Here is a 26,612-nt window from a genome sequence, read left to right as displayed (position 1 = left end):
CATCTGCAAATAAGGACAGTTTTACTTCCTCTTTTCCAATTTGGATGCCTTTTATTTCTTCTTCTTGCCTAATTGCAATGGCTAATACTTCCAGTACTATGTTGAACAGGAGTGGTGAGAGTGGGCATCCCTGTCTTGTTCCTGTTCTTAGGGGAAATGGTGTTAGTTTTTGTCCATTGAGTATGATGTTGGCTGTGGGCCTGTCATATATGGCTTTTATTATGTTGAGGTATGATCCTTCTATTCCCACCTTTCTGAGAGTTTTTATCAAAAATGGGTGTTGGATTTTGTCGAACGCTTTTTCTGCATCAATTGATATGACCATGTGGTTTTTTTCTTTCAATTTGTTTATGTGATGTATCACATTTATTGATTTACGGATGTTGTACCATCCTTGCATCTCTGGGATAAATCCTACTTGGTCATGGTGTATGATCCTTCTGATGTACTGCTGGATCCGATTTGCTAAGATTTTGTTGAGGATTTTGGCATCTATGTTCATGAGGGATATTGGCCTGTAATTCTCTTTCATTGTGATGTCTTTACCTGGTTTTGGTATTAGGGTGATGCTGGCTTCATAGAATGAGTTTGGAAGCGTTCCTTCCTCTTGAATTTTTTGTAGTAGTCTGAGGAGGGTAGGTTTTAGTTCTTCCTTGAATGTTTGGTAGAACTCCCCTGTGAAGCCGTCTGGCCCTGGGCTTTTGTTTGCTGGAAGCTTTCTGATGACTGCTTCAATTTCTTCCATAGTTATTGGCCTATTGAGGTTTTTAGATTCTTCCTGATTGAGTTTTGGAATGTTGTATTTTTCTAGGAATTTGTCCATTTCCTCCAGGTTGTCTAGTTTGTTGGAGTAGAGTTGCCCGTAGTATTGTTTAACAATCATTTGTATTTCTGTGGGGTCTGTTGTTATTTCGCCTCTATCATTTCTGATTTGGTTTATTTGGGACCTCTCTCTTTGCTTCTTGGTGTGCCTGGCTAGGGGTTTGTCAATCTTGTTTATCCTTTCAAAGAACCAGCTCTTGGTTTCATTGATTTTCTGTATTGTTTTTTTGGTCTCTATTTCATTGATTTCTGCTCTAATCTTTATTATCTCCTTCCTTCTGCTCACTCTGGGGTTTTCTTGTTGCTCTCTTTCTAATTCTTTGAGTTGTAGAGTTAGATGATTGACTACCATTTTTTCTTGTTTTTTGAGATAGGCCTGTAGAGCTATAAACTTTCCTCTCAGTACTGCTTTCATTGTGTCCCAGAGGTTTTGGATTGTTGTGTTTTCATTGTCATTAGTGTCCAGGATGTTTTTAATTTCTTCTTTGATGTCATCGGTAACCCAATCAATATTTAATAACATGCTATTCAGCTTCCAAGTGTTTGAGTATTTTGGGTTGTTTTTATTGTAGTTTATTTCTAACATTATGCCATCGTGGTCTGCGAAGAAGCTTTTTATGATTTCAATCTTCTTGAATTTGTGGAGACTTTGCTTGTGACCCAATATGTGGTCTATTTTTGAATATGTCCCATGAGCACCTGAGAGGAATGTATATTCCATGGCTTTGGGGTGAAGTGTTCTGAAGATGTCAATTAAGTCCATCTGATCTAGTGAGTCATTTAGGATTGCTGTTTCTTTGCTCAGTTTTTGTCTAGCGGATTTATCCAGTGATGTCAGTGGTGTATTAAAGTCCCCTACTATGATTGTATTGTTGTCGATCTCTCCCCTGATATCTTCCAGAAGTTTTCTTATGTATGTGGGTGCTCCTGCATTGGGTGCATATATGTTTACCAGGGTTATATCTTCTTGTTGTATTGATCCCTTTAGTATTATGAAGTGGCCTTCCTTATCTCTGGTTATGGCCTTCACTTTGAGATGTATTTTGTCAGATATAAGTATTGCTACCCCAGCTTTCTTTTCCTTTCCATTTGCGTGAAAGATATTTTTCCATCCCTTTTTACACCAGTCCCTTTAGCATTTCTTGCATGGCTGGCTTGGTGGTGATAAACTCCCTTAGCCCTTTTTTGTCTGTGAAGCTTCTTATTTCCCCTTCAATTTTGAATGATAGCCTTGCTGGATAGAGTATTCTTGGATTCAGTCCTTTGCTTTGCATCACTTTGTAGATTTCCGTCCATTCTTTTCTGGCCTGATGTGTTTCTGTTGAGAAATCATTTGATAATCTAATGGGAGATCCCTTGTATGTTACTTTCTGTCTCTCTCTTGCAGCCTGTAAGATTCTCTCTTTATCCTGAACATTTGCCATGGTAATTATGATGTGTCTTGGTGTGGGTCTTTTCGGGTTCACCTTGTTTGGGACTCTCTGGGCTTGTGTGACTTTTTTCTTCCCCACCTCAGGGAAGTTTTCTGATATTATTTCTTCGAATAGGTTTTCTAATCCATGTTCATCTTTCTGTTGTTCTGGCACCCCTATTATTCGTATGTTGTTTCGTTTCATGTTGTCCCAAAGCTCCCTTAGGCTCTCCTCCTGTCTTTTAATTTTTTTCTCCATTTGCAGTACAGTTTGAGTGTGTTTTGCTTCCTTGTCTTCTAATTCACTAATTCGGTCCTCCGCTTCTCCCAGTCTACTGTTGATACTTTCAATGGAGTTTTTTATTGAAGCTATGTCGCTCTTCATTTCTTCTTGGGACTTACTTAAGTTGTTGATTTTTTCATCTGTTTCTTCTAGCTTCTTGCATAAGTAGTTGAGTTTTTCATCTGTTTCTTCTTGCTTCTTGAACATCTGGTGCATGTACTCTAGGAACCTTACTCTGAATTCTTTTTCTGTCATGTTGCATATCTCTGTCTCACTTAGCTGCTTTTCTGGCGAGTCCTCCTTTTCTTTCCTTTGGGGGTTTCTTTGCCTACCCATGTTTGATCTCGCTGACATATGTAGATGTTGAGATGTTCAGTGGCTGCTCCCTGGGTGGCAGGGGCTCCTTGGGTTGTGGTTGCTGCTCAGACGGTTGCGGTAGCAGCTGCTTTCCAGTTGGCAGCAGCTCCTCTGGTGGGTGTTGTTCACAGCTGTGTTGGCTCTTCTGGCTGGTAGGGGGAGGCTTCACGTACAGCTGCTGTTCCACAGACAGAGGGTGTGGTGATCAGGAGGCTGTGGTGATCAGGAGGCTGCGGTGATCAGGGGGCTGCTGTTGCTTGGATCTGCTGCGTTGATTTAAAGGCACAAAATACAACAGAGCAAGGCACAACGTACCAGGCACTGAACACAAGTATATTCACAATATTAATAACCCCAAATAAAGGTGACCACCCGAATTAAGAGAATTAGGGGATAAGGGAGAAAGAAGAGAAGAAGATAAAAGAGAGAACAGAAAAGAAAAATAAGAAAAAAAACAAACAAAAAAGGAGTGCAAAAATAGAATTGGGAAAAAAGAGGGGAAAAAAAGAGAGCGAAAAAAGAGAATGAAGTAGAAGCGGGGAAGAGACTCCCCGTATGAGGAGCAAACTCCAATAGAACTGCCACTAATCTCAACAAATTCCAGCAACAGATCCCTGGAGATGAATGCAAACTACAAACCACCAATAATATCCAGAGGGGTAAGGGAAAACAGAAGCACAAAAATAACCGGGGTGGGGTGGGGGAGGGAAGGGAAAAACCAGCAGAAAAAAAAAAGAAAAAGAAAAAGAAAAAGAAAAACAACCTCACAACCAGTCCTAAAAAAGAAGAAAAAACACAAAACAAAACAAACAAACAAACAAACAAAAAAAAAAAAAGCCCAATATATTCAACAATCAAGAAAACAATAGAAAGATAAGAGAAAAAAAAATGTTTGGAAAGTGAAGAAGGATAAAGAATAGGTGTATAAGGATTTAGAGCAGTAGATTGGAAATAGGATATATAAGTAGGGTGGAATTAGACAGGGGGTAAAAAGAAGGAACTGGGAAAGTCTGGAGCAGGAATAGGGTAAGAGAAACAGGACACCAAAAGGGGAAAAGTAAGGAAGAGGGTTTTAGCAAAGAGGTGAAATTGAGATAGGGAAAATTAATGCTAAAGGAACAATGAAAATAGAATGGAGAACACTAATCCCAAAAGAAAATAAAGAGAAAATAAAATGGCACTTTAAAAAATGGTAAAATGGTAGCAGTAATAATACTGGTTAAAAATAAAAATGTGGTAATTGAAAGGGTAAAATCGGGTGATGGAAAAAGAAGAAAAAGAGAAAAAAAAATTGGTTTCTTAGTAAAAAGGTGAAAAAATTAAAAAAAAGAAAAAGAAAAAGAAAAAATTTGCAGTAGTGATGGTCTTTCGGTTCTTCTACTCTTCAGCCTGGTTCGCCTTAGTCCTGCCAGGTATTTAGGAGAGTTGAATTTCCCTGCATTACACTGTTCCTCCGTGTTGTAAATCACAGTCCTCAGCCCACAACTCTTTTGATGCATGAGTTGATGCCCAACCAACTGAACCACACCAAATATTTTTATTGTGTTCACAGAGGAAGGGAGAGGGAGAGAGAGATAGAAACATCAATGATGCAAGAGAATCATTGATGGGCTGCCTCCTGCACGCCCCCTACTGGGGATGGAGCCCGTAACCCATGTGCCCTTGACCAGATTTGAACCTGGGACTCTTCAGTCCTCAGGCTGATGCCCTATCCACTGAACCAAACCAGTTATGGCACTAATTTTTAAATATTTTTTATTGATTTTTTACATAGAGGAAGGGAGAGGAATAGAGAGTTAGAAACATTGATGAGAGAGAAACATCGATTAGCTGCCTCCTGCAAACCCCCTACTGGGGATATGCCTGCAAACAAGGTACATGCCCTTGACCTGAATCAAACCTGGGACCCTTTGGTCGCAGGCCTACTCTCTATCCACTGAGCCAAACCGGTTAGGGCCAAATTTATTTTTAAGTATAAAGTAATTTAAGTTAAATTATGTGTTTGTTTTCTAATTGTTTACTGAGGATCAGATTCATCTTTACTGCAAGACTATCATTTCTTTAGGGTGGATATTGCCATATACCTTTTGTACTTTTCACTAGTATGCTTCTGTTCTCAGAGAGGGCGCTCATTACTTAATATTTGACAATAAAGACAATTCTCTGTAATAAATATGCCAAACATTAAATAGCGGTTCTCAACCTGTGGGTCGCGACCATCGGAAAACACATATAGCATATCAGATATTTACAATACGATTCATAACAGTAGCAAAATTACAGTTATGAAGTAGCAACAAAAATAATTTTATGGTTGGGGGTCACCACAACATGAGGAACTGTATTAAAGGGTCACGGCATTAGGAAGGTTGAGAACCACTGCATGGCCCTCTGACCTCCCATGTTTTTGAGACAGTGACACAAAGGATAATACTGGGAGATATGACTGTCATTTGACACCACTAAATAATGCTTTGAAGTTGGACAGGTAACCCAAGGCAGTGAGGCAGACCGGTGGGAACCCTAGTGACCCAGAGAATGACTAAGCCCAATCTCAAGAGGACAACTACAACTCGGCTCCAGCCAACCACTGCCAAAAGGAATATGGGCTAGGTATTGCCAGGTTATCTTCTGATTTTTTAAAAAGATAAGCTGGTAATTCAGATTTTTGTATAGTAGGTCTTGATTGCTAGGTATTTACAACTAATTCATATTAGTTGTAAATAGTTAACTGTGTGGGCCAAGCAAAACACCTCAAAAGTAAAATTCAGCCAATAGGCTGTTAATCTAGATCTTCGGTTTTAGTGTTTAAAAACTGATTATTTTTCTTTATAATAAATCATCCCCTTTTAATCTTTAAAACATCTCTTTAAATTGAATACTCTCACCCATATTTACAATGGGGCACTCCTCTGTAATACTAGTAAATCCAGTAAAAGATCAAGTCAGGAACTCAAGTCACATACTCTATCCCAGGGGTGGGCAAACTTTTTGACTCGAGGGCCACCATGGGTTCTTAAACTGGACCGGAGGGCCGGAACAAAAGCATGGATGGAGTGTTTGTGTGAACTAATATAAATTCAAAGTAAACATCATTACATAAAAGGGTACGGTCTTTTTTTTTTTTAGTTTTATTCATTTCAAACAGGCCGAATCCGGCCCGAGGGCCGTAGTTTGCCCACGGCTGCTCTATCCACTCATCCTATCTAATCCTATCTAATAATAGACAAACATGGTAATTGACCGTACCTTCGCTATGCCTCCCATTGGCTAATCAGCAAGATATGCAAATTAACCGCCAACAAAGATGGCGGTTAATTTGCATATGTAGGCCTGAAGCGGCGGAGCGAAGACTGAAGGCGGCTCCGGCCGGAGCAGCGAAGGCTTGAAGGCGGCTCCGGCCGGAACGAAGGCCTGGGTCCCGGGTGCCGGAGGAAAACCGGTGCCAGCAGCCAGGGGAAGGGAAGGCCTATTGCAGGAATCTTTTCGTGCAACAGGCCTCTAGTATTATATAGCCTCTTTGCCTTATATCTACAATTCTTCACTTTTGTATATGTGTGTGTGTTGCGGGGGGGGCGGGGGGGGGGGGGGTAGTGTTAGGATATGAGGAACAGTCATAGGTCCCTATAGGTATCTGATGAAAAATATAAACCAGCTATAGATCCTCTCCACAAAAAAGTATACATAAATATGCATATCAAATACTGTATAATTTCAAAAGATTTACAAGCCCCTGAAGCCTGTCCATAAATGCCTATAGTATCTGAGATAACCAAAAAGACAGTGTGCTCAAAATATCTGTAGATTTACTTAATGATAAGCATGAGCTTAAAATCAATAAGTCTAAAAATGGGCAAAGGACATAAATAAACACTTCTCCAAAGAGGACATACAGATGGCCCAGAGACATATAAAAAAATGCTCAGTCACTGATGATGAAAGAGATGCAAATTAAAACAACAATGAGGTATCATCTCATACCTGTCAGAATAGTACCAAAAATCAACAAATGACAAGTGCTGGCGAGGTTGTGGAGAAAAGGGAATCCTAGTACACTGCTGGTGGGAATGCAGACTGGTGCAGCCATTATGGAAAACAGTATGGAGTTTCCTCACAAAATTAAATATGGAACTGCCATTTGACCCAGTATCCCATTCCTAGGAATATATTCTAAGAAACCCAAAATACCAATCAGAAAGAATGTATGCATCCTATGTTCATAGCAGCACAATTTATAATAGCTAAGATCTGGAAACAGCCCAAGTGCCCATCAGTAGAAGAGTAGATAAAAAAAGCTGTGGTACATTTATACCATGGAATACTATGCAGCAGTAAAAAAGAAGAATCTCTTACTCTCTGAGACAGCATGGAGGGAGACCTGGAGAGTATCATGCTAAGTGAAATAAGTCAGTCAGAGCAAGAGAAGTATCACATGATCTTACTCATATATGGAATCTAAGTAACAAAATAAACTGATGAACAGAGTGGGTCCAGAGACACAGAAGCATAGAACAGAGTGCGGAATCTCAGAGGGAAGGCGGGGGAAGCTGGGTGGGTGGGAGGTAATCAACCAAGGACCTTGTATGCATATATACATGGCCCATGGACACATGGGGTGGTGAGAACCTGGGGAGGGGCAGGGGCAGGCTGGAGAGGGTCAATGGGGGAAAAAAGGGGACATAAATAATACTTTCAACAATAAAGAATTATCCTATATAATAAAAGCCTAATATACTAAGTGTCCGATTGTCCAGTCGTCAGTTCAACCAATCAAAGCATAATATGCTAATGAAATGCTAAGGCTGCTCCACCATTCGCTATAATGTGCACTGACCACCAGGGGGAAGACGCTCTGAATGGTAGGTTAGCTTGCTGCTGGTGTCTGGCCAATCGGGACTGAGCAAGATGGGCTGGACACCCCCTCCCGTGTCCCTTCCCAGCCCTTATCGTGTACCAGTGGGGTCTCTCGGCCTGGCCTGCACCCTCTCGCAATCTGGGAGCCCTCAGGGAATGTTGGAGAGCCAATTCTGCCTGATCCTGCTCAATGCAGGAGCTGGCCCCTGGTGGTGAGTGCACTCCCACAGGGGGAGTGCCACTCAGCCAGAAGCCAGGCTCATGGCTGGTGAGCACAGTGGTGTTGGCAGGAGCCTCTCCCACCTCTGCAGCAGCACTAAGGATGTCCGACTGATGGCTGGGAGCGGGCCTAGGCTGTCAGTCGGACATCCCCCAAGGGCCCTTGGGCTGAGGGACCCCCTCCTCCAAGTGCATGATTTTCATGCACCGGGCCTCTAGTTTACAAATAAAATAAAATAAATAAGTCTATCAAAACTATTCTGAACCTATTTGCATTTCTATTATTCTATTAAGATAAATTTCACTTTTTATTATGTTATTTAAGCAATGTCTTTTATTTACCTTCAAACAAAAAGTTTTTTTTTTTTTAAAAAAAAATGTTGCCGAAACCGGTTTGGCTCGGTGGATAGAGCGTCGGCCTGTGGACTGAAAGGTCCCGGGTTCGATTCCGGTCAAAGGGCATGTACCTTGGTTGCGGGCATATCCCCAGTGGGAGATGTGCAGGAGGCGGCTGGTCGATGTTTCTCTCTCATCGATGTTTCTAACTCTCTGTCTCTCTCCCTTCCTCTCTGTAAAAAATCAATAAAATATATTTAAAAATAAATAAATAAATAAATAAATAAATAAATAAATAAAAAATGTTGGTTTTTTATCAGAGAGAGAGAGAGAGAGAGAGAGAAAGGGAGAGGGAGAGAGAAAAGCATCCAAGAGAGAGAGAAACATGGATCAGCTGCCTCCTCCTGCGCTCCCCTTACTGGGGATGGAGCCAGCAACCAGGGTATATGCCCTGACCAGGGAATCCAACCTGTGACCTTTTGGTGCATGGGACTAAGCTCAACCAACTGAGCCACACCAGCTAAGGCAAAACAAGTTTTTAAAAAGTAGACAACTTTTCAGTTTCAAGGGGTTAAATATAGCTCTAGAATTTTAGAATTTGTTGAATAATCTCATCTTCATGCTTTCTATATGCTTCCAAATGTCAAATGCATTCTCTTGTAAGTTGCTGATTCCAAACTAAATAGTTTATTTCTTTCAGTTCTCCTTGGTTTGGAAATTTCACCACCAATTTTACTGTTATTTTTTCTCTCTGGATTTCCTTCATCTATGTTATTTTCTTTGGCTTTATAATACAATTACTTATCCTATATAATAAAAGGCTAATATCCAAATCTACTGAACAGCAGAATGACCGGTCGCTATGACATGCACTGACCACCAGGGGTCAGACGCTCAACACAGGAGCTGCCCCCTGATGGTCAGTGCATTCCCACAGGGGGAGCCAGAAGCCAGGTTCACAGCTGGCGAGCACAGCGGCAGTTGCAGGAGCCTCTCCCGCCTCTGCAGCAGCACTAAGGACCCCTCAGGGGATGTCTGCCTACTGGCTTAGGCCCGCTTCCTGACTGCGAGAGGGCACAGGCCGAGCTGAGGGATGCCCTGAGTGCATGAATTTCGTGCACTGGGCTTCTAGTATTTAATTAAATATAGAAATACTCTAACTGCTTCAACAATAAGAATAAAACCTAAGAGCTGAAAACCTTTCTAATGTCTTCCACAGGACTAAGAGTGTATTCACACATCTGGGTTTATTGTGGTTGTTGTTTAGTTTATTTTCATTCTTGTAGGTGGATCATCTGATTCTCAGACTCTTAAGCCACAATTCCAGCATTTTGAGAACTTTTACAAATGAAAGGCTTTGAAACCCCTGCAAAGTGCTTTTCAAAGGCTATTTTTATTCACTTAATTTTGGGTTCACACCCTTAAAAAGAGAATATACACCCAAGGTAGATGGACATATATTCTTGAGCAAATTTTTATTATCTTAAATTCTGTAATTTGGAAAATAAAGACTACTGTATACCTGAGAAAGAAGAGGAAAGAAGAGAGGTAATACTAGTTGAGAGAAAGTCATGGGGAAACAAGATAATAACTACAACATACCTTTGTAAAATGGGACTGAAGAAGGCAAGAAACTTTACAGCCAGCACTTACTGTCTCACTGTGGGGAGTTTAGAACAACAAAGTATGGAGAAGAACTCAAGGGGCATTGTTTAAGAGCCCGTTTACAAATATCTTCCCCATTTATTCCATCAATTGGATATTGATTTTCTTAACAAAACCCTTTATAAAATGTAAGTATATCCTTGGAAAATTAGAAGCCTATTGGTTCTTCATAGCTTTACTATGAGTCAATAGAATTAGATTGTCTAAAACTTACTAAACATTTGGGGAATGTAAGTTCTAATGCGGTGTTTTGGTTGAAGCATGGAACACCTCAGAGTAAAAACCATAAAGACCTCTGGATGTTCTAGGACCGTGGTCGGCAAACTGCGGCTTGAGAGCCACATGCGGCTTTTTGGCCCCTTGAGTGTGGCTCTTCCTAAGCCTTAGGAGTACTCTAATTAAGTTAATAACAATGTACCTACCTATATAGTTTAAGTTTAAAAAATTTGGCTCTCAAAAGAAATTTCAATCGTTGTACTGTTGTTATTTGGCTCTGTTGACTAATGAGTTTGCCGACCACTGGTCTAGGAGCAGGAAGACTAAGAAAAATGTAAAACTGAGACACTAGACACCAAGGAAGGGCAGAGCTGGGGAAAGGAAGTGAAAAAATACCTACTTTACAATTTTGGCACAGAAAAATAAGAGGTTATGACTCAATGATCTCAAAGTTTCCTTTCCACTCTTTAATTTTATGAGGGCTATTATGCAAAGAATGAATGTTTTACATACCAAATCATAATATGCTATATTTTCCTTTCTGTAATCTGTGTCATCCAACTATTAAAACAAAAGAGCTCCCTTTTCAACCTCAACAACACAAAAAAGAATAGGACTTAAACATAAGACGGGAAACCATAAAAATACTAGAGGAATCCACAGGCAGCAAAATCTCAGACATATACCGAAGCAATTTCTTCACTGATACTGCTCCTAGGGCCATGGAAACCAAAGAGAAAATAAACAAATGGGACTATATCAAAATAAAAAAACTTTTGCACAGCAAAAGAAACCATCAACAAAACAATAAAAAAAGCCCACTGCATGGGAGAACATATTTGCCAATGTTATAGCCGATAAGGGTTTAATCTCCAGCATTTACAGGGAACTCGTACAACTTAACAAAAGGAAGATAAACAACCCAATCAAAAAATGGGCAATGGACCTAAATAGATACTTTTCGAAAGAAGACAGAAGGAAGGCCAAGAGACATATGAAAACATGCTCAAAGTCACTAATCATCCGAGAGATGCAAATCAAAATGACAATGCGGTACTATCTCACACCTGTCAGACTGGCTATCATCAACAAATCAGCAAACAACAAGTGCTGGAGAGGATGCAGAGAAAAAGGAACCCTTCTGCACTGCTGGTGGGAATGCAGACTGGTGCAGCCACTGTGGAGAACAGTATGGAGTTTTCTGAAAAAACTAAAAATGGAACTCCCATTTGACCCAGTGATCCCACTTCTAGGAATATATCCCAAGAAACCAGAAACACCAATCAGAAAGGATATATGTACCCCTATGTTCATAGCAGCACAAGTCACCATAGCTAAGATCTGGAAACAGCCTAAGTGCCCATCAGTAGATGAATGGATTAGAAAACTGTGGTACATCTACACGATGGAATACTATGCTGCTGTAAAAAAGAAGGAACTCTTACCATTTGCAACAGCATGGATGGAACCGGAGAGCATTATGCTAAGTGAAATAAGACAGTCAGTGAAAGAAAAATACCACATGATCTCCCTCATTCATGGATAATAAAGACCATTATAAACTTATGAACAAAAACAGATCCAAAGACAGAGAAGCATCTATCAGAACGTCAAACCTCAGAGGGAAGGCAGGAGAGGGTGGGGGTAAGGGGGAGAGATCAGCCAAAGGACTTGTATGCATGCATATAAGCCTGACCAATGGACACAGACACCAGGGGGGTGAGGGCATGAGTGGAGGGGTAATGGGGGGATAAGGACACATATGTAACACCTTAATCAATAAAGAAATTAAAAGTAAAAAAACTAGTTCCAGAAGACAACCAAAAGGAAATCAAAAGGAGAAATCACAGGGAGGTAAATATCTTTCCAATAAAGAATAACACACCCTCCAATACTTTGATGATCAATATTTGATCATCAGGAATCCAAAAGAGATGCAGATTATTAGAATGGTTCAGAACCTCTCCCCAGGAACACACTAAATAAGAACCCTAATTAGCCAAACAGAAAAAGTGACGGGAAAAAAAAAAAGAGGATGATTTATCCACCAGCCTCAAGGCATCCCCTTCCCTCTGTCTAAACTGGGTCCTTTGCTCCCTTCCACTTGCCACCTGGGCTGTTTTCCTTTCCACCTTCGTATCGCCCAGCAGTCATGTCTGTCTCCACAGTCACTGCTGCAGACCCTCTTCACAAAGTTTCCCTTTCGCCTGCTGGTTTTACTGAAATCTCTCTGTCCAGGGTTTCTCCACACCTGCTCCTTCCCCCGACGCCCCTAGGACTCCAGGCAGGGCGGTGGATCGCGCGGGGCGCCCCGTTCTCCAGCAAAATTAAGGGAGTCTGTGGCAACACAACTCGGAGACGTCTGTGCCTCCAAACCCCTATCCCCAGAGCTCCCCCTTCCCCCGGGATTGTCCTCACTCACAGCGCACGGTGTGGAAGGCGCATCGCGGCCGCTTCTCAAAACTGTCGCCCAACTTGAGAATCCGCTCGCGACTGTCGACGTACCAGGGTCCATTCATTATTCTCCGTCGGCTCCGACTCTGCCTTCGCCGCGGACGCGCCTCTGGACCATCTGCCACCTCAGCCTGAGGAGCAGCTTTCGCGGCCGCCGGAGCGGCCAACCCAGACCCCGCCCCGCGCCCAACGCACGCGCCCACTGGGAGCATCTCGAGTGCTGATTGGCTGCCTGGCGAAAGGCGCCCCGCCCCTTGGCTTTGGAATCCCGGTCCCGCCTCCAGGCCTTTTCCCGCGTTGCGACGCACGCCGCTCCGGGAACGCCGTGCCACGGAGGTGCGCGGCGGGAGTGGGGTCTTTCGGCGGAGGAACGCGGAGCGGGATGAGGTAACGGGCCTGAGGTGGCGGCGGGGGAAGGAGAGGGCCCCGAGGTACCCAGAGGCGGGGGCGCCAGACTTCTGGAGCTAGTGACCCGGACTGCGGGAGCTCTGAACGGGAGAATGGGCCTGCTGCACGCCCGTTCTGTGGAGATTTAGCCTGGAAACTGAGGCCGGGGAGGGGCGGACTCGGGGCCCGAGGCCTGGTAGCGCCCACGTTGGTTCTAGAATCAGGAGTGAAGGAGCTCGCGGCCGCAGAGCCTCGGTCCCGGGACCTGACTTAAGGCGACGCCGTTACCTAGGCAATCGTTTTCTGACTTATTTCCAGAGGAAGTTCTCGGCACGATTAGGACCCACAGGTTCAGGTCGCGTGAAGCGAGGCCGGGAAAAGATTCGGAGTTCGAAACTGCAGATGTTTAGGATCAATTGCAACGCCATTGCCCTGGGTTGTCTTTTTATTTCCCTCACAGTGATCCGTGGAGGCAGTAAACCGCGCAGCCGAGACGACCAGGTTCCTGAAGGATCAAGGCCGGAGCTTGTGCTCTGGCAACAGGGTAATAGCATTTATAGTAGAAAATAATTCTTTTTTTTCTTTTTTTCTGTCAGAAAGTTCATGAGTTTAATAGTGATAAAGGTGAGGGAAGTGTTGTCTTAGAGGAGAAGCACCTCCAAAAAGGTTAATAATGTAATAAAACTCTACTCCCTTACTTAACTAATACCTTAGCCAGATTTGTCAATGTGTTGTCCCAGGCAGGTAGATGAATGCCTCCCAGAATCTATCGGCTTATCTAAATGCGACTCTTTTTTTTTTTTCTTTTCTTTTTTTTTTCTAAATGCGACTCTTTTAAGGTGAAGGTGTACTGAGACCTGGTTGTTCGGCGGTGAAGTCAAACCCAGAATCTTTGGGTTTGAACTTCATACTTGACAGTGTGACTTTGTGCAAACAAAAGTGAAGTATGCTCATTGTAAAAATCGGGGGAGAAAATAATAGTTCTTACACCTTAGAGTTGTTGAGAGAATCAAATGAGTTAATACATGAAAGCATTTAAAGCTCAACGTAATAAAAGCTCTCCAAGTGGTTATTAATATCGAGACTTTACTGTCGTGCAACATTTTAGGGCCATCTTCGGTGACTGCCTTCTCTTCTAAATCTTGAATTATTCTTGGAAGTAGGAATTGCTGCTTTATTTTACAAACAAGAAAACTGGTTCAGGGAAGCCCAGTCTTTTGATTCTTATGATCTGTATTATCCTCTGTGTCATCCCTTTGGCACTTAACATTTTATATAATTATTTTATTTTACATATGTGAATGTGTGTGTGTGTGTGTGCGTGTGCGTGTGTGTATTTTTCCTTCCCAATCAGCACGTTGGAGGGAATATGTCCTAAATAAAATCTTTGTGACCCCTGCATCAAATAGTGTCCCCCACATGTTGGGTGATAATGATAATGTTTCAGCGATGTTTTATTATGTTAGCCAGAGAGCAAGAACAGTGTTTTAAGCCTATTTTACCTAAAAAGGCTTCCAACCAGAAATCTGAGGTTTCCATTTTTGTGTAACAAGGAGAAAAGCATAGGGTCAAGAAATGGAGTTTTAGAACGCCCAAAGTTGGTGCCTTTATTTGTTCTCTCAAGATACACTCATTAAGTTTCTACCCTATGCCAAGCTCTAGTCTCGCCTGTTGGGAATATAGCAATGAACCAGAGAGAAGCAGGCAGCTATCAAAGGTGGAATGAGTTTTGCCCTCATAAAGCTTACATTCTAGTGTGAATTTTCTCCAAGTTATGTTGTACCAGCCTAGGAATGAGCAAATAGGTTAATGAACTACATAAAATCCAAAAATATACTCAAGTGGAATTTCAGATAGTTTCTGTTATATCTGTCCATGACTAATTATCTCAGGAATTTATGACAGCCATGTGCATTTGTTCTTATTTCACCAGTAACCTCATCTAACTTAAAAAATTTAGTTAGATTCCCATCTACACCATTCAGAAAAATAACTTACATATATACTGGAGATATAAATAAATAAGTTAAATGAAAATACAACAAAACCATAAAATTAGGAGAATATATATTTAGGTCTTTGGATAGGGAGCATGACACCAATGGCAGGAGCCATAAAGGAAAAGATTATTATGCTTGACTACATAAAAATTGTAAAACTGATAAATCCAACTTCAAGGGAAATTCATCTTACAAAGTACCAGATGAGTGCATAAAGACATGTACCAGGGTACATTAATATTCATTACCGCATTACTGATTATAGCATACACTGAATGACTTCCAGTAGAGGAGATGTTTAAATATACAGCCCCCTTCTCACCCTCAATGGATGCCTGTAACCACAGGTGCATCAAACCAAACATATACTATATTTTTTTCCTATGTACATATACTAATGATGAAGTTTACCAGTATAAATTAAGCACAGTAAAAGTTTACTAACAATAACTAATAATAATATAGAACAATTATAACAAACTAATAAAAGTTATGTGCATGTGGTCTCTCTCTCAAAATACCTTATTGTACGGTAATCACCTTTTTACTTCAAGAAAGCACTTTATAGCTTCTCTTTGACATATCCAAATTGGCCAGCATTACTACTCTTGCACTTTGGGGCCATTATTTAGTAAAATAAGGGTTACTTGAATACAAGCACTGCAATACCAGAACAGCCTTATGTCATCACCAAGAAGGCTACTAAGTGACTAGTTGGCAGAAAGAGTTTGGAGACACTGGACAAAGGGATGATTCACATCCAGGGCAGAAGGGAGTGATTTGGTACAAGATTTCATCTATTTCATACTATTTAGAATGGTCTGCAACTTAAAAATAATGAATTGTTTATTTCTGGAATTTTCCATTTAATATTTCTGGGCCTCTGTTACCGCGGGTAATTGAAACTGCAGAAAGTGAAACCATGGATAAAGTGGGAACTGCTGTATTTTGATTCACTGATAGAGGAAGCATAGCTTAATGTTGCCATTGGAAAGAATGAGGTATCTATACCCACATTCTTGGAAAGTTGTATGCCTGCTATGTGCTGGAAGATGTGCTGGACTTTCTTTAAAATAGTTCCTGAAAATTTGTTTTTTTAAATTATTCATATTTTACCTAATAAGGAATGATTTGGGATGCATGTATTATGGCCAACTCTTCAATATAAAGGATGGACAAGTATGGTGAATAATAGCTAAAAAAGTGATTTAGAATAGGTGATTTAGGTATGTTTTGTGTTTTTTTACTGTTTTATATAGGAGGGAATATTATAAACATTGTAATTAAAACCGTAGACTTTGGAGTCAGACTGATTTGAATTTGAATGCATGCTGGTGGAACCATGACAAGCTTAAGTTCTTCAAGCTTTATTTTTCTTATCTGTAAAATGGAGATGATTATGGCTTACAGTCTTGTTATGAAGATTAAATAGGGTATGCATATAAAATGTACTTCTTTAAGAGTGATATCTTTGAGCTTTGAATGCTTTAAATTATTTTTATAAAGAAAAGCTTTAGCAACAAATTGAATTGGGATGTGGATTTAAAACATTGTTTAAGATAATTGACTTTATTCAGTCTGTTTTTATAAACAAGCTTTGATTATTTTATAATTAAACAGCATTTCTGAGTTGTGTGTTGGGGATCTCCAAGACTAATCCCAGGTTCAGTGATTTGATAGGAGGGCTCACAGTTCTCAGGATATCACTGTATTCATGACTGTGATTTACTTATTTGTAATATTTTTTTATTGATTTCAGAGAGGAAAGGAGAGGGGGAGACATATAGAAACATCAATGATGAGAGAGAATCAATTGGCTGCCTCCTGCATACCTCCTACCGGGGATTGATCCTGCAACCCGGGCATGTGCTCTGACTGGGAATCCAACTGTGACCTCCTGGTTCATAGGTGGGCACTGAGCCATGCCGGCTGAGTTGTGATTTATTATAGTGATGAAAAGATACAAAACAAAATCAAAAGAAAAAGGCCCATGGGGCAAGATCTAGAGCAGTGATGGCAAACCTATGACACGCGTGTCAGGTGACACGTGAACTCATTTTTTTGGTAGATTTTTCTTTGTTAAATGGCATCTAAATATATGAAACATCAAAAATATAAGTCTTTGTTTTACTATGGTTGCCAATATAAAAAAATTTCTATATGTGACATGGCACCAGAGTTAAGTTAGGGTTTTTCAAAATGCTGACACGCCGAGTTCAAAAGGTTCGCCATCACTGATCTAGAGGAAAACAAGTACAAACTTCCGAAAGTCCTCTCCCAGTAGAGTCACATAGGACATTCTTAATTTCTCCTGCAATGAGCTGTGACAACATATTGAAGTGTTGTCTATCAGGGAAGCTCACTAGAGATTCAGTGACCAGAGTCTTTATTGGAGGATAGTTGTGTAGACAATCTCTGTTACCATGTACCAGATTCCAAATTTCAGGTAAGAAAGTAGGCATTCAGCATAAATCACATGGTTTAGGCACAGTGAGTCATTCTTATTAGGGAATGGTAGAAACCTAAAATCCAAGTTCCTAGACACCAGCTGAGGACCAGCCTTGTAAGGAGACCTTTGAAAAAATAGCAGTCTCGGGCCTATGTTAGCTCTTTTATGCATATGCAATTTTTCTTTTATGATAAAGGAAAATTAATTCCTATCCTAGGATTGTTGTTCAGATTAGAAAAAGTGAATGTGAAGCCCCAGACACAGTTCCTGACTGTTAGTGAGTACATAATAAATAATACCTACTGTAGCTGTTACAGTAAAGTATAGGGGTCTCTTCTCTCTTTTAGAGGTACACTACTTAGGAAAACCAGAGTTTTCTATAAGGGAGAAATGAAAAACAAAATAAAACAAAATCTACCTTTCATTTCCCAAACAAAGCAAGTAACGTTAAGTTTTCATTTATATTGAAACTATATTTCAAAACTTTAGGGAGTAAATATTTTAGGGTATTTGACCTTTCTTTTCCTGATTCTTTTAAAATACAGGTGATATGAGAAATGAAGCCAGGTACAGACCCAAGGATTTTATCTCTAGCTGCTGAAGTTGCAAAAAGTCCTGAGCAGAATGTCCCTGTTATACTGTTGAAGTTAAAAGGTAAGAAAATCTTTTTGTGATTGGCTAACACTGTTTAAGGAATAAAACAATTCTGTCATGGGTACAATTTTAGTATTTGTTTCTACAATAAAATCTCACTATAATGGACTAATTCCAGCAAGGGGGTGTCTGTTAAAGCCCAAAGTCTATTATAGTATAAAGTAGGTTTTCCGAATGCATATGTTAAAAAATTGACAAATTAGTTTACCTGTTTTACTTATATAGACATGTTTGTGTAATTAAGCATGTATGAAAAGTTTAATTTCATAGAAAAGTTTTCTGTATGTATTACTATAATTTTAAATTTATACTGAATAGGTCTAGTGAATGTGTGCATTCACCAGTCACCACTAGTAAACAAAATGCACACAGCTGGGCTGTGGCTTAGCGCACGTTGGAACATTGGCTGGCATCCCTTACACCTGCTGCAGAGCCCTAACTGGTTTGGCTCAGCGGATAGAGTGTTGGCCTGCAGACTGAAATGTCCCAGGTTCAATTCCGGTCAAGGGTATGTACCTTGGTTGCGGGCACATCCCCAGTAGGAGGTGTGCAGGAAGCAGGTGATGGATGTTTCTCTCTGGTCGATGTATCTAACTCTCTCTTCCTCTCTGTAAAAAAAACTCAATAAAAAACAAACAAGAAATACTGCAGAAAGTCACTCCATGCAACAACAGAACCAATTACCGCTAGCAATGGGGTGTGATCACATGCTAATCATTCGAGGAACATTAATGAGCGGTGAATCTTGGATTTAAATATTTAGACTATAATTGTAGATACGTAATATTTATTTATGTTGGCAAAATTACTAGTATTTTTTCCAATATATGCCTATTTACTAAAATTTATTAAAAATAACTGAACTCATAATAAAAAATAACTTGTTAATTTAATTATAAGCAAATCTTCATTAAAACCATTTTAAAATTAACAGGGTGTTAATTTTCACATATGACATAAGGACTGGAAATTTTGTCGATTAAATCCAAAGCCCGACCCTACCCAGTCTGGCTCGGTGAATAGCACGTTGGCCTGCAGACTGAAGGGTCCCAAGTTCGATTCCAGTCAAGGGCATAGACCTCAATTGCAGGCTTGATCCTGGGCTCTGATCGGGGCTTATGTGGGAGGCAACCAATTGATGTCTGTCTCTCATACTGATGTTTCTGTCTCTTGTGTCTCTTCCCCTCCCTTCCACTCTCTCTAAAAATCAATGAAAAAATATCCTCAGGTGAGGATTAACGAAAAACAAATAAAAAATCCCAAGTCCATTAAATCAAGATCCTTAAAATAAAGGGTTCACTGTAATTTGTTCATAAAAACCTTAACATCATGATAAAGCAGTGCTTTCTCTTTTAAATTATTTTTAGTTATTATTTAACCTATAAAAAATAGTTTTTGAATTTATTAAGTAAAAGTAAGTATATCTTATTTTCTTTTGCCTTAGAAATAATAAACAACACACCTTTAGGAAGCTCAGAGTTGAAGAAAATCAAACAGGATATATATTGTTATGACCTCATTCGATATTGCCTCTTGGTGCTCAGTCAAGACTGTTCTCGAATCCAGGGTGGTTGGACTACAATTTCCCAGCTTACACAGATATTAAGGTAAAATGAAGCAATAAGTCTGTGTTCTTGGGAAATATATTGTTAGATTCTTATTTTCAACATTTGCTCCTTTTTATTCATTTGCCTAACAAGCATTGGCAGCCTCCTATTGTAGGTATGGTTGTACTTTTCTTTCACACTATATGTTGTTTTTCATCACAAATATATATACGTGAATATTTCACTGTCTAAAATTTTGCTCCATAAGCTCTATGAAGATGGTGATCATGTCTTTTGCTCACCATTGAATTCCAAGTGCCAGTAGACTCTTTATTGACTGAGAATTATAGAAAGAAATGAAAATATTAAGGCACTGGCTCTATACTGGAAAAACTTACCATAGAGATGGGTGTCACAGTCATGTGAATTTATTGTACAAGGCAGAATGAAATAGGTGCTAAAATGAAAGGCATAAACAAAGGTAGTATAGGAGAACAGAAACTATTCATTTCACTTTGTGTTGATTTAGCTATCTCAACTGTGTATTTCAATTAAGTAATCCCAATCCTGTCAATAATATTTAGAAGCAGCATTTACTGGTCTACTGCCATGCTAAAAATTTAGAGAAAAGAGATCAAAATCTTTTATTTTGAAAGAGTTGATAAAATAAACCAGATGTTCTCAGTGTCTAAGCCACCTCCAAATTAACTAACTGAACGTGTGCTTTACTAAGTGAATTTAGCTTTTGAAACTGCTTACTCCTACTTTGTTATTAGGTGAAAAACAGACTCAACGTATACTTAAAAAAAAACAACACCGCGGTATACTTAGTACTTTTTTTATACTTTGATTTTCAAGATTATTTACATAAGTAAATAAAGCTCTATGTCTTTGTTTTGATTAGATGTGTAAGCTCATGAAAATATTGGTTGATCTGGGCTCTCTTGAGTGGAATCCAATGTTTGTGAATATTTAAAAAACACTAGAGGCTCGGTGCACGAAATTTGTGCACCAGAGGGGGAGGGGTGTGTGTGTGTCCCTCAGCCCAGCCTGCACCCTCTCACAATCCGGGACTGCTGGCTCCCAGCCGCCTGCCTGCCTGATTGCCCCTAATCACTTCTGCCTGCCAGCCTGATCACCCCCTAACCACTCCCCTGGGGCCTGATCAACACCTAACTGTTCCCCTGCTGGCCCGAAAGTCCCCAGCTGCCCTTCCCTGCTGGCCCGGTTGCCCCCAACTGCCCTCCCCTATAGGCCTGGTCGCCCCTAACTGCCCTCCCTGTCGGCCATCTTGTGGTGGCCATCTTTTAACCACATGGGGGTGGCCATCTTTGTGTGAGGGTGTGACAGTCAATTTGCATATTACCTCTTTATTATATAGGATGATTTTATTTGTTAATGTTCTCAGTAAAAATAGGTATTCTTAAATAAGTAACTTTAGGAGCCAAACAGAAACTGATACATATGAGCATTAGTCTGTTGACTTTAGGACTTGATGTGCAAACCCAAAAACAAAACAGATACATTGAGCATTAGCCAGTTAAGTTTTTAGCATAATCTGTATGTAGTCACTATTGCTCATCAGTGTCTGCATATGTTGTGTAAAAGCCTCAGATAGCAGTACTTATTCATGATACGTATAGAGACCATGCTTGAGTTTCCTCTTCTGATGTAAGGAATATGCAGTCAAATATTTTGCAGCTTTTAGGAAATTAGCTCTATTAGAAAGTTGAATTGGTATAAAATTAGGGTGTTTGATTTTCTAATCTGTCCCTTGCAGACTAATCTCACCCTGGGTATTTTTTCAGCTATTTGATGTCTAAAATGTATCCGTTAACACAAATGATATTAACAAATTAGACTATCAAGGTATCCTATTACTTTTAGAATGTTTGTAGTCCATTCACTGAAAACTTACCTCATTTTTCTTTAATGTGAGTCAAGTGCATTTTGTTTCCTGAAGAGCAGACAAATAGGTTTTTAGGACACATGAGTCCTGGCTCTAAGTATAGGCAAAGCCCGCATGACTTTTCTAGAAAGTTGTTAAATAATTTTCTAGCAAAAGTTCTTTATTGGCTTGACAATTAAAAGAAGATACTAAAAATTCTTATTAAGGCACAGTGTCTATTGAAGCTTTAGCATTCAATTGAAATTTATAATTAACCCAACCTGAGTCACAAACTTGTGCTCTTATTTCAGCCATTGCTGTGTGGGCTTAGAGCCAGGAGAAGATGCAGAGGAATTTTACAATGAATTACTTCCATCAGCTGCAGAAAATTTTCTGATTTTGGGAAGGCAATTGCAAACATGTTTCATCAACGCAGCTAAGGTATATGTGTTTATTTAGTGCTTTGTGTTTTGTAGCCAAAACAGTTAAATTCTTGAGAAGATGTCCCACGTTATTTTTCAAATGTACAATATTTGGCTGAATGTACAATTAGAATAGTAAATTCAAATATTTTTAAAGTAACAACCAAAAAAAAAGTCTACATTAAAAAAGTTTTAAATGCTAGCTGAAGCATACTGTTTGACTTTTTGAAGGATCTGCCTTACTATGCAACTTTGAACAGCACCTGTGGACATTTATTTCCATAGCAGTTTCCTAAAACATACCTTCTACTTAAAAAACAGTAGAGGAAAGTGTTGTTCTCTAGCCCCAAGGCTTTTCTCAATAACTCCAATGGTGAAGCAAAATAAAAGTGAACCTTCTATTAGATCTTTCAAATCTTCTCTAGTCAAAATATTTCAACCTTAACATAGGGTAATATCAATCCAACAAGTATTTCTTGGATGAATTGTACTAGATGCTATATGTACTTTTTTTCTGACCCATGGAATTAAGAATTTGGAATTAAGCCCTGGCCCAGGTGGTTGGAGCATTTTCCTGTACACCAAAAGATCTTGGGTTTGATCCCCAGTCGGGCTACGTACGGGAGACAACTGATCGATGATTCTCTCTCACATCAAGGTTTCTGTCTCTCTCTAAAATAAATTAAAAAAGGATATCCTCAGGTGAGGATTAAAATAATAATAATAATAATAATAATAAAAGAATTTAGAATTAATTTTAATAAATTTAGAAGTATATTGCTTAATTTCCAAATATTTGAGGATTTTCTTGATGTTTTATAACTGTTATCCATTTCTTAATTCTGACATGGTCAGATAACACACTGTACATTTAAATCCTTTGAAATGTTTTCAGACTTGTTTTATGGCCTCCATATGTTTTTATCTTGGTCAGTATTTATAAGCAGTCCTTGTTTTGCACATTGCTATCTCAATTGAAACACACATATCAGAGCCATGTAAAAGTTTAAATATGCACAAGTTTCATTTAACATGATACCATGCAAAAGCAAGCACTCCCTCCATACCTGAATATGAATTCTGCAGTTGTTTGTGTAATGTTTCATTAGTGTCAATTACATCAATTTGGTTGTAGAATATATAAGGAATCATAGGTCTATAATGCTGTAACTCCTTTATGTTGGAAGAGTTCTTGGTTATATGGACATTTGAATCTACTGCTACATTAGAGATTGAAGATTCACAACTTTTGTGAATTATGAAGCTATATAAGTCATCATGAGATATTAAGATGCTTTGAGAATATAAGGAATAGATACAGTCTTGTACTTCAAAAGAAACCTCTCAGGCTAGTAAAATAGTCAAGCTCTTTAGATATTTCTTGTAGAAAACCTAAGACAAATCTATTATTAATTTAAAAAACAAGAAATAAAAAGTTATATAAGTGAAATTGAATGACATGGACAACGTATTGTGGTTTGAGTGTAAGACTCATTGTTGGCATAGAATTTAACTTAGTAGTGGAGAATATTCCTTCTTTGTAATAGGTTACAAATTCCACTTGTAGAATTTCCACTGCCATTTTTGAGGGATGCTAGCACTAAATCAGTCTTTGCAAATTTGCTAGATTTCATTTTATTCAGGTCAATTAAAGTGGCATGAACTATGGACATTTTGTTGGACTTGATTTCTTTTTCTGGCTATGCCATAGACTAATTCTTATGTCTTATCTAATCTAGAATAATTTTCACCCTGTATTCCAGAAAAGAAGCAGCTAGGAAAATTGTCATGTATCTATTGATTTAACATTTGCTAGTTCTAAGAGTCGTTTTTAGATATTGAGTGTATAGTGGAGAGCTAAATAACATGGTCTCTACCCTCATGGAGTCAAAGAATAGACGCTGCAACTGAAATACACTATTAATAATGCTTTACATGCTGACACCTACATTTGCATATTGTGATTTTCAGCGTTGGGTGTATAACCAAGTCATCCACCTAACTTTGTAAAAATACAATGTCGAGACTCTACCTTTGGAGATTTAGAATCACTGTGTTTGCACCAATACCTGTGCATGGTATATTTAAAAAGCTCCAGAGGTGTTGAGAAATCCTAGTGTAACCACTTCCAGTTTTTATACTATTTTCATTGTCTTATTTAATCTTAGGGTAACAACCATGTCTAGTAAGTAGAGTAGCCTATAAGCTACTCTTTTTATAAACTAAAAAGGAAAGGCTTCAAGATGACATACTGCATGAATAACTGTTAGATCCAGACAGCAGGTCCCCTAACGCCTCAGAAATCAATTCATTCTCTCTCTCTCTCTCTCCCTCCCTCCCTCTCCTTCTCCTTCTCTCTCTCTCTCTCTTTCTCTCTCTCTTTTTCTCTCAAAGCAATTACAGAAAAGTAACTTGGTTTTTTTGGTTTGTGTGTGTGTTAAGGGTGAAGAAAAAGATGAATTACTACACTTTTTCCACATTGTGACTGATTCTCTTTTCTGGCTTGTAGGAGGCCATGTTCAACTTATCCAAAATGGTAAGAGAAAAGATATTTAATGTAACTGATAGTCATTATAAAGTCATATGCTAACAGTTTGGGTTTTTTTCTAAAAATACATACTTCGTTAACTATAAGCATAACCATAATTAAAAGAAACCATGTTGAAATAGCCCCACATAAAAGAAAATAAAAGTCCATTTGAACATTCCAGCTTTAAAGAGCCAACATTGACAATGTGAATATATTAAGGGGAAAATTGCTAAAATATAACTTCTCCTTAGCTTTTTCTATTTAGCAAATCCAAGATAAGAATTAATAATAATTTTAATAATTTAGAGAGGAAATTTTTTTTTAAGTTTCAATGATTACAGTTGTATTTGAGATTTAGTATGAGAGAAATCCCTATGTACATAGACTACTTATGTAAGGGTAAGGTTTTAAAGTTATTTTATAGGCTATTTCTACACTTATATTGAGAAATATAAATATATGTTAGTGTTATATTTTCTTATGACTGAGAAAGTAATCCTTAATTATAATTATGGGAGCATTTTTCTATTTTGAAAGATAAATGGAACAATGTAGAAATATTTATTTATTTTAGAAATTAAAATTTAAATTAAATTTTTATTTTTCTCTTAGAATTATTCATACAAATAATTTAAAGAGTCAAATAGTTCTGTAAGGATTATTAAACAACAAATATCATCCCTGGTTCTCATGCTTCACTTCATGTCCCATTTTCCCAAGGCAATTATTTTCAGTTTATATGACTAACTAGAGGCCTGGTGCACAAAATTTGTGCATGGGGTGAGAGGGGGTGGTCCCTCAGCCCAGCCTGCACCCTCTCGCAATTCGGGATTCCTCGGGTAGGGTCCCTAGGTCTGGCCGTCAATCAGGGCCTATGGGGGCTTTCCTTCCCCAGGCTGCCAGCAGCTGGCCCTGCCACTGCCACTGCTTGCCATCTGTGCGGCACTGCCCCCCTTTCCCCTGCCACCGATCGCCTCCCTCTGCGGGCGACAGGTGTGGGGTGCAATCACTTGGATGGCCTGGGCCTCACTCTGAAGGGTGATCGCTGGCCGGCCCCACACACCCACCACAGCATCACTGGCCAGTGGCCTGGGCCTTCCTCTGTGGGACGATCAATCATGGGGCCCCCAGATCGATCGCCCCACAGAGGGAGGCCCCGCCCACCTGCCACAGCGCTGCCAGTCCCGTGGCCTGGGCCTCCCTCTGTGGGGCCATCGATTGTGGGGCAATGACAGGGCTCCCGACCAATCACATCGCACTCGCCTTGACTGGCAGCATGGTCGTCCAGAAGGTCATCTGGATGTTATTCTGCTGTTTGGTCATTTGGTTGATTTGCATATTATGCTTTTATTATTATAGACATTCTTGGTAGTTATATTTCTGTAGAGCTAAGGAATATGCTTAGATACTTCCTTTTTTCGAAAACACATTATTCGTTTCCCATTATGGAACAAATACTATTATAAAGTTTCCAATTTAAAGAAATATTTTGCAAAAAATATAAAGTACTTAGTTTCATTATAGTGGGATGTAAAATGCCTCATAAAAAGAGAGACAGCAAGAGAGAGAATACTTGCATAATTTAAAACATATACCACATATCCTTTAAAAATAATAACTAACAAAAATGACAATATTCTTCAGATCATCTGTAGATTTAAAATATCAATAGAGTATATATTAAAACTTAATTAAGCAATTGTGAAATCTATATGCAGAAAATAAGTGGGTACAAAATTGGAGTCTCCAATAACCTTTTCTCTCTAAAAAGAATCAGCTGCTTCGAGAAATGGCTGACTGCAGATCCAAAATAGAAAATATGCAAAGTAAACCTGAAATATCTGGAATACCAGATAGGAAAGGTGCAATCAAAATGTATTTGGGATTTTGTGAAAAGGACTCAGGAGCCAACATAAGGAGGCTTATATTAGTCAAAAATGGTAAATTTGAATGGTAATCAGAATAATAACTACAGTAGATTGAAACAGCAAATACTATGAGACTATTTTTTACAATTACCATTACAGTCCGATAGGGAATCAGTTCATTTTGGTAAATGGAGACTCCAGCATTTATCTTGCCATTTCTTACATATTGATGAGAAATTTCTCTCTGTAA

General features: G+C 39.2%; 2 protein-coding genes across 2 annotated transcripts in view; one reads left to right on the top strand and one right to left on the bottom strand.

The window, feature by feature from the left end:
• The window catches only part of EAF2 (ELL associated factor 2), a 41,878-nt gene extending 29,098 nt beyond the window's left edge, over nucleotides 1-12,780 (bottom strand). Inside the window, exon 1 of the mRNA XM_070403573.1 lies at nucleotides 12,586-12,780. Coding sequence (XP_070259674.1) covers nucleotides 12,586-12,682 — 97 coding nt within the window. The 5' untranslated portion in view covers nucleotides 12,683-12,780. The remainder of the gene's footprint in view (nucleotides 1-12,585) is intronic.
• Nucleotides 12,781-12,921: 141 nt separating this feature from the next.
• IQCB1 (IQ motif containing B1) overlaps nucleotides 12,922-26,612 on the top strand; it is a 40,695-nt gene continuing 27,004 nt past the window's right edge. The window contains exons 1-6 of the mRNA XM_070403572.1: nucleotides 12,922-13,004; nucleotides 13,465-13,548; nucleotides 17,999-18,107; nucleotides 19,552-19,714; nucleotides 21,854-21,983; nucleotides 24,407-24,500. Of these exons, the coding sequence (XP_070259673.1) occupies nucleotides 18,011-18,107; nucleotides 19,552-19,714; nucleotides 21,854-21,983; nucleotides 24,407-24,500 (484 nt within the window). The 5' untranslated portion in view covers nucleotides 12,922-13,004; nucleotides 13,465-13,548; nucleotides 17,999-18,010. The remainder of the gene's footprint in view (nucleotides 13,005-13,464; nucleotides 13,549-17,998; nucleotides 18,108-19,551; nucleotides 19,715-21,853; nucleotides 21,984-24,406; nucleotides 24,501-26,612) is intronic.

Source organism: Myotis yumanensis, unplaced genomic scaffold (assembly GCF_028538775.1).
Source record: "Myotis yumanensis isolate MYYU_CA2020_CCGP unplaced genomic scaffold, mMyoYum1.0.hap1 SCAF_2, whole genome shotgun sequence".
Classification (NCBI taxonomy): Eukaryota; Metazoa; Chordata; class Mammalia; order Chiroptera; family Vespertilionidae; genus Myotis; species Myotis yumanensis.
Note: the sequence above shows the minus strand (reverse complement) of the source record. Positions and strands in the feature narration are given on the sequence as shown.